Source organism: Canis aureus, chromosome 4 (assembly GCF_053574225.1).
Source record: "Canis aureus isolate CA01 chromosome 4, VMU_Caureus_v.1.0, whole genome shotgun sequence".
In the NCBI taxonomy this organism is placed as follows: domain Eukaryota; kingdom Metazoa; phylum Chordata; class Mammalia; order Carnivora; family Canidae; genus Canis; species Canis aureus.
In genome coordinates this window covers 75,735,250-75,743,420 of record NC_135614.1, presented here as the reverse complement: position 1 = coordinate 75,743,420, position 8,171 = coordinate 75,735,250, and the positions used below count along the sequence as shown (strand labels likewise).

The 8,171-nt window shown below is 49.1% G+C and overlaps 1 protein-coding gene across 1 annotated transcript; it reads left to right on the top strand.

Moving 5' to 3' along the window:
• Positions 1 to 6,513: 6,513 nt before the first annotated feature.
• RXFP3 (relaxin family peptide receptor 3) lies at positions 6,514 to 8,073 on the top strand. The gene has a single exon (XM_077894324.1). It carries the CDS (start codon positions 6,618 to 6,620, stop codon positions 8,007 to 8,009), a length of 1,392 nt encoding a protein of 463 aa, XP_077750450.1. The 5' UTR covers positions 6,514 to 6,617; the 3' UTR covers positions 8,010 to 8,073.
• Positions 8,074 to 8,171: the final 98 nt, after the last annotated feature.

Genomic DNA, 8,171 nt, shown 5'->3' with positions numbered 1-8,171 from the left:
GTCTCCAAGAGCAAAGGGCTATATTGATTCAGTCACTGCTTCTTGCAGTAAAGCAGTGGCTGTGATCTGATTAAGATGTTGAGATTCATCTTTTGAAGGTGAGAGGCCCTCTATGGATAGATAGACTGATGGGGTCTTTGAAACCCAATGTGAGAAAATTGGATACACAGGATATGTTTATTGAATACATGAATTCGTATGTAAGGCAGAGAGAAATCTGTGAAAGACTCATAGGAAGAACTGAGGTTATCAAGCGGTGAATTAGAAAGCAGGCAGCCAAGCTGAATTTCATGCAGTGAAATTCAAGCTAATAAATCTCATGATTCCTTATGATTGATTTTCCACTTGATTACAAACTGTAGGTACAAGGACTATGTTATTTATTACTGCATTTCCCTCAAAGATAAAAATGATAAATAGATATTTGATCCAAGGATGGGTAGCTGGGAGACTTAGTGGGGAATGTTCTGGGAATGGTATGCTTTGAGACCCATGGACACACCTCTCCATTAGAGTTGGCTTCCCCTCCCAACTCCCACCTGGAGTTGGGAAATAGATTCTGGTTTTAGTATTAGACTATTCATTCCTCCCTTTGCCCTCAGAAACAAATATTCTCCTTTGTGGATATGCTGAAAGCCTCCTAAGTAACCCCACGTTGGGCTGCTCTGGTCTTTTCTTGAGACCTCCTCCACCTACTCTCTCTGAGTCAACAACTAGAAGGTTGATCCCTGACATAGTACGGGCTGTCCACATATTCCTACTCTTATTTTTAATATTCCCATGCTGCTTCTTTCTTTGGAATTAAAGTGTTTGTCTTCCTCTAGGATTTTGAGTTGGAAGCTTAGATCAAGATGTTTAAGTTCTTTTATTTTTAAAAATATGCACTTATACCTATAAATTTCCCTCTAAGCACTGTTTGGATTGCATCTCACAAAATGTGATGCCATATTTTATTGTTATTTACTTTAAATATTTTATAATTTATTTTATAACACTTTATATTTTAGTTCTTTAATCAGAGTTGTTTAAAATGTATGGCTTAAAAAAATAAATAAAATGTATGGCCTAGTTTTGAAACATTTGAGGACTCATAGTAATCATTCCTTTGTTGATATCTAATTTAATTCCACTGTGCTCAAAATGCATGTTCTATATGATTTCAATCCTTTGAAATATGTTGAAACTTGATTTTGGCCCAGCAAGTGGCCTGTCTTGGTGATTATTCTATGTGTATTTGAAGAAAGTGCATATTTTCTGGTTGTTGAGAATAGAGTGGAGAACTTACCCTTAGGATGTGCATCTTTTGGGGTTTGGACTGAAAGCCTAGACTGCTTACTTACTCCCCTGCAATTAACCAGACTTGAACTTCAGTCTTTATTGTCCCAGCACTGTGTGGCTGTTGAGATAACTACTCAATCAATCAATCAAGTGGCCTTCAGCTCCTGTTTCCTGTGACAACCTGCCCTACTGTGACAACCTGCCCAACCTGTTTCCTGTGACAACCTGCCCTACTGTGGCCTTCAGCTCCTGTTTCCTGTGACAACCTGCCCTACTGCCCTAAAGCTGCCCTAGTCAGCTTTCAAGATGATCCCAAAGATATCTGCCTCCTCATAATCATATTCCTGTATAATTCCCCTCTTCTTGAATGTGGACTGGACTTATTGATTAGCCTTTAAAGAATAGAATAAGGAAGACTGGCCTCTAAAGAATAGAATAAGGAAGAAGTGGTAGAAGCATCACTTCTTTTACCAGATTATAAAAACACTATAGCTTTCATGCCAATTCCTCTCTCTCTCTCTCTCTCTCTCTCTCTCTCTCTCTCTCTTTCTCTCTCTCATCATTCATCCTGCTGGAAAACAGCTGCCACATTGTGAAGCAGCCCTATGGAGAATCTCACAGAGTGAAAGATCAAGAACCTTGTGAATGAACTTAAAGGCAAACTACCCCTCCCTACCACTAAATCTATTAAATAAACCTGCAGCCCCAGCTGATAGTTTGATGATAGACCCTGAGCCAATGATGACCTTATGCTGCGCCTGGATTCCTGACCTACACAAACGGTGAGATGTTTGTTTTTTTAAGCCCTAAAGTTTTAACATGTTATTATTTAGCAAGAGATGACTAACATAGAGAAAAATGTAAAATAGAAAGAAGTAGATAGATTCAGGAACTTGGGGGTTTTGTTTTTGTTTTTATTCTTGAGAACATGCTAATAAGAACTTCTAGACTGAGTTAAAGTGATATAAAGGGGAAATGAGAGATAAAGAGTTCCTCTTGTTTTTGTTTTTGTTTTTCCTCTTGGGTTTTTAGTCCTAACAGTTAAGTGAGTAGTAATGCCATTGACTAAGATTGAGAAATCTGAAGGAAATCACCAGCCATGTAGAAGTGCCAGCTAACATTTGGACATGCAACTCTGGATTTCTGAGCATAAAAGACTGGATATCAGATCTGGGATGATAGTAATATCAACCTCACTGATTCTGAGTATTAGGTGAGAAAATACAGATAAAACCCTTTGCACAATGCACACAGTTGTTACTTGTAGTGGGTAGAACTGTGTCCCCTAAAAAGATATGTTCAAGTCCTAATCCCTAGTACCTGTGAATGTGAACTTGTTTGGAAATGTAAATGTACATTCTTTGCAGATGTAATTAGTTAGGGTGGGGTCATATGGGATTAGAGTGGACCCTAATTCTATGACTAGTGTCCTTGTAGAGAGAAAACAGAGACACAAAGATATACACAGAAAGGAGAATGCCACCTGAGGACAAAGACAGAGATGACAGTAACGCAATTATGAACCAAGAAATCAACATACACCCACCAGAAGGTAGGAGAGAGACATGGGATGTTTTCTCCCTCAGAGTCTCCAAGGAACCAACTCTGCCAACACCTTGATTTCTGACTTCTAATCTAGAGGACTTTGAGATAATAAATTTCTGTCATTTTAAACCACCCATTTTGTTGTAATTTGTTACAGCAACCCTAAGAATATAATATGGTGTCCAAATAGCCTTTACTTACCTGTCGGTTATATATTACATTATTTAGATTATGATCTTGTATACTAAATGATACTCAACCACAACTAATATGTTTCTCTCCTTCAATTTTTTAGATGAGGTTTGAGAAAAACACGGCCCATGCTTTTAAGATAAATGGTCTAAAATATTTCAAGTTCATACTGGAAAAGTTCATTTCATATTTGAAAGGGGATTTTTGCTTCCATGACAAAGGCTTAGTTAAGCGATACTATAAATTCCTGAACATGATCTCTGGTTCATTTTCAGCGAGCAGATTTGGAAATGAAGCACATTCTAGGCTCAGAAGCATTCTGGCCGCATTCTCAGAGAGTAGTACTTGGGAACAGGCTCTCCTAAGGGCTCAATCTGAGTTGTGCTGGCTAGTATTCAAGGTCTGGCGTACCTCAGGAACACTTGGCCCTCCCAGTCCACAATGAAGAATATGCCATTGTTGGGACCAAACATGGTATTAGGAAAACCTACTAAGATCTCCTTGTCTTCCTTTGCTTCCAATCCTGGTGTGTGATAAACCATCATTGGACATTAATTACTTTCGGGGACCTAATTTTTTTTAACATGGAAAGTTAGAAAAGGAGTAAAAGTCCAGATGTTCCCAAACTTGGGAAAAAAGTAGTATCATCTGGAAAAATGCTTTTAAAATGTGATCTTGGGCCCTTTTCCAAATCCACTGAGAATCAGAATCTCTGGGCCAGTGTGGGTCTGGGAGGAGAGTGGCAATTTATATTTTTAGCAAGCTCCCCACCTGACTCTGATGTCACGTGCTTTGTACTTATCCTCAGAATACTTGAAAACTATAATTCCTTCAATATACAATGTGAAAATAGAGGCAAAGAGCTGTCAGGGTATGCTCTAGTCTTCCTTGTTTTTCAACAACACCTTGAATTATGTTTACTTTTTTTTTTTTAATAAAGGAGAGCTAAAAATTAGATGGAGAAAGAACTGGTAAAACATGAAATGAAAAGTGAACTTGAAGGTGAGACTACTAAAACGGAGATAAGAGGTGTCCACAGAGGCAACCTGTGGATTGGGAGCAATAATCAGAACAGGGCTGAGCTTCTCCAGATTAGAACGGTTCAAAGGTGGTTTGCTTTTGGGTTGTTCTTTACTAAAGCCCTGTCGCCCTCTAGCGGGCAAGCGGAGATGTCCAGAGTCCGCCGCAGCGAAGCATGTTCTCTGCTTGGAACCCGGTTCTTGCTTTGGAATCCAGACTGTTTCAGTTTCCCTTCATATGTTTTGGGTACCACATTTCTTTTTTAACTAAGTATTTTACTACCTCCTCTGCTTTAAAGTCACATCCGGGGATCCCTGGGTGGCGCAGCGGTTTGGCGCCTGCCTTTGGCCCAGGGCGCGATCCTGGAGACCCGGGATCGAATCCCACGTCGGGCTCCCGGTGCATGGAGCCTGCTTCTCCCTCTGCCTGGAGCTTGCTTCTCCCTCTGCCTATGTCTCTGCCTCTCTCTCTCTCTCTCTCTGTGACTATCATAAATAAATAAAAATTAAAAAATAAAAATTAAAAAAAAAGTCACATCCGCTTCATCTCTCTAAGTTGGGGACTCTGCAAGAGAGAGGACAGCTATTCTTAAGATACATTGGTCTCGGTTTCGTTGAAGAAAATATTTCAAATTTCCTAAGTCCACTCTAAGAAGTGCAATTTACACTAGAGCAGTTGCACTGGCATTTAAATAAACTGCAATTTGAGAAGTCATTCAAATAGTTTACACTGGCTCCCTCGTCCAAAGTAACTGAGAAGATTCCTTAGCATTTGCTTCCATTGGTCTAAAGAAACACCTGCTAAAGAGTTCCGATCATAATAGGAGATGGTGGTCCAAAAACAGCCTCACGGAATCCTCTATAAGGATAACTGTGGGACCCCTGGGTGGCTCAGCGGTTGAGCGTCTGCCTTTGGCTCAGGGCCTAATCCGAAGGTCCAGGATGAGTCCCGCATCCCGCTTCCCAGAGAGAGCCTGCTTCTCCCTCTGCCTATGTCTCTGCCTCTGTGCGTGTGTGTGTGTGTGTGTGTGTGTGTGTCTCATGAATAAATAAGTAAAAAAAAATTTTTTTAAGGGATTTCAACTGCATCAAGGCAAAGAGTATGTGAGAGACCAATTTGTGGGAGAGCTTTGGGCTGACAGCTGGACAGGTGGTAACTAGCGTCTGTGAAATCAGCTCACCAATTATACATTCTCTGCTTAGCTTTAGTTCTCAGAATATACCAAAGGCAGAGGGCAACACTGGAATCAAGAATTTTGCTATACGAGGATGCTTTGAAAATCCTGACAATCATAGACACCAAGTAAAGTTAAGTACTTAGGGATCCCTGCGTGGCTCAGCGGTTTGGCGCCTGCCTTTAGCCCAGGGCTGGGTCCTGGAGTCCCGGGCTGGAGTCCCGCATCGGGCTTCCTGCATGGAGCCTGCTTCTCCCTCTGCCTCTCTCTCTCTCTCTCTATCATGAATTAAAAAATAAAGTCTTTAAGAAAATAAAGTTAAGTAATTAAAGGAGAAGTGGAACTTGTGTATTCGGTAAAAACACGTCATCTGACTTACAGTCTAGCCATGAAAAGAGGCCACTATCATTGCTTTCAAAAATAAAAATGGGCAAGAGATCGTGAAGTTTTAGAACCCCCTTTCATCACACGGGATCATTTCAAAGATAAAGTGGGAGTAAGGAAGAAACAGATTCTAATGCCTGTAGTTATGTTTGGGAATAAGAAAGATCGCAACTCAAAGCCGGCTTTCTCCAGCAACACGGGAAAATAAAAGGTCACCACCATCTCCTTCTGAAACTTTGAAGTGGGAAAGGGGAGGAGCAGGCTGGGGGGCTCTGCGCGCAGCCCGCGGCTTGCTCCTCGCGGAGGCGGGCGTGGCAAGTTCAGCACCTCGGAAAGCGCCCCCTCGGCCCCCCGCGCCGGGCTACGCATGCTCCCTGGGAGCCCGCAGCCTGGGCTTAGCGGGAGCGCCTGGAACTCCGGGGGCCCCGCCGGCGACTGCGGAGGGGGGGGGGGGGTGCGGGAGCAGCGAGGTCCACGGCCAGAGACCTCCAGAGGCTCGGAGCGAGGGAGACGGAACTCTCCCAGCTCCTCTTCCTCTTAAAGGACGGAAACCTTGTCCAAGCAGCAGCAGCAGCAGCAGCAGCAGCAGCAGCAGCAGCAGAGGAACCCGACGAAGGTATTTGAGAGCTCGGGAGCGAGCCCCCCAGGAGGGGTCCTGAGCGGCAGGGCGGGTGTGGGCCGGGGCGCAACAGGCGCAGTGGGGGACGCGTCCGACCTTGGCCAGAGAACCCTTGGACGCCCGCGGCTCGCCCTAGGAGTCACCCGCTCAGCTCTAGAATTCCCCTCCAGAACAGACGCCGAGCGCAGCGCCCGCGCCCAAGGCCGTGCACCCCGTGCGGGGGAAGCGTTTGGCGCCCAATCTCAGGAGCCAACCCCCACCCCCACCCCCACCCCCGCACGCCTTGCGCCCTCCACCGGACAGAGCGCCCCGCGCGTGGGACTCGCTGTGGCCTTGACGCCCCCCCCCCCACCCACCGGAGCGCCCCAGAGGCACCTGCGCTTGCAGGGGGGCGCTGCAGCCACGATGAATACAGTCACCATGAATGAGGAGGCTGGCGGAAAGGAGCTCGCGGGACCCTTCAGTCTGATCCCGTACCTTCTACAGGCGGCCAACAGCAGCGGCAACGCGTCGCTGCGGCCCCAGGACCAGGGCTGGGAGCTGGGGCTGGAGCTGCCCGACGGCGCGGCGGCCGGGCCCCCGTGGGGCCCCGGCGGGGCCGGCAGCGCGGACACCGAGGCCCGAGTGCGGATGCTCATCAGCGCCGTGTACTGGGTGGTCTGCGCCCTGGGCCTGACGGGCAACCTGCTGGTGCTCTACCTAATGAAGAGGCAGCAGGGGTGGCGCAAGTCCTCCATCAACCTCTTTGTCACCAACCTGGCGCTGACGGACTTCCAGTTCGTGCTCACTCTGCCCTTCTGGGCCGTAGAAAACGCTCTCGACTTCAGATGGCCCTTCGGCAAGGCCATGTGTAAGATCGTGTCGGTGGTGACGTCCATGAACATGTACGCCAGCGTCTTCTTCCTCACCTCCATGAGCGTGGCGCGCTACCACTCGGTGGCCTCCGCTCTCAAGAGCCGCGGGCCCCGAGGGCACGGCCGGGGCGCCTGCTGCTGCGGCCCGAGCCTGGGGCGCGGCTGCGGCTTCTCGGCCAAAGCGCTGTGCGCGCTGCTCTGGGCGTGCGCCGCGCTGGCCTCGCTGCCCAACGCCGCCTTCTCCACCACCGTCAGGGTGATGGGCGACGAGCTGTGCCTGGTGCGCTTCCCCGACAGGCTGCTGGGCGGGGACAGACAGGTGTGGCTGGGCCTCTACCACCTGCAGAAGGTGCTGCTGGGCTTCGTGCTTCCGCTGTTCACCATCAGCCTGTGCTACCTGCTGCTGCTGCGCTTCATCTCCGCCCGCCGCGTGGCTGGGGCCGAAGGAGGGGCCCCCGCGGCGGGGGGCGGCCTGGCCGCGGCCAGCGCCCGCAGACGGTCCAAGGTCACTAGGTCGGTGACCCTCGTGGTCCTCTCCTTCTTCCTGTGTTGGCTGCCCAACCAGGCGCTCACCACCTGGAGCCTCCTCATCAAGTTCAACGCGGTGCCCTTCAGCCAAGAGTACTTCCTGTGCCAGGTGTACGCGTTCCCGGTGAGCGTGTGCCTGGCGCACTCCAACAGCTGCCTCAACCCCGTCCTCTACTGCCTGGCGCGCCGCGAGTTCCGCCAAGCGCTCAAGAGTCTGCTGTGGCGCCTCGCGTCGCCGTCGCTCCCCAGCATGCGCCGGTTCACGGCCACCACCAAGCCCGAGCCCGAGGATCAGGGGCTGCAGGCCCTGGCGCCTCTCCACCCCGCGGAGCCCGACCTGGTCTACTACCCGCCTGGCGTGGTGGTCTACAGCGGGGGGCGCTACGACCTGCTGCCCAGCAGCTGCGCCTACTGACTCGGCCCGGCCCGGGGCGCGCAGTCGGAGCCCAGGGGCCTCCCCGGAGCGGGGAGGGGGAGAGCGGATTAGGAGGTGCTGGGGCCCACCCGGGCGGGGGGAGGGACGAGGACCGGGAAAGGCCAAAGGGCGGCCTGGCAAGAGGCGGGGGAGGGGCGGCCG

Bases quoted from the DNA above. Each gene is read 5' to 3' on its own strand.
- RXFP3 (XM_077894324.1), top strand. From the start codon at position 6,618: ATGAATACAGTCACCATGAATGAGGAGGCTGGCGGAAAGGAGCTCGCG.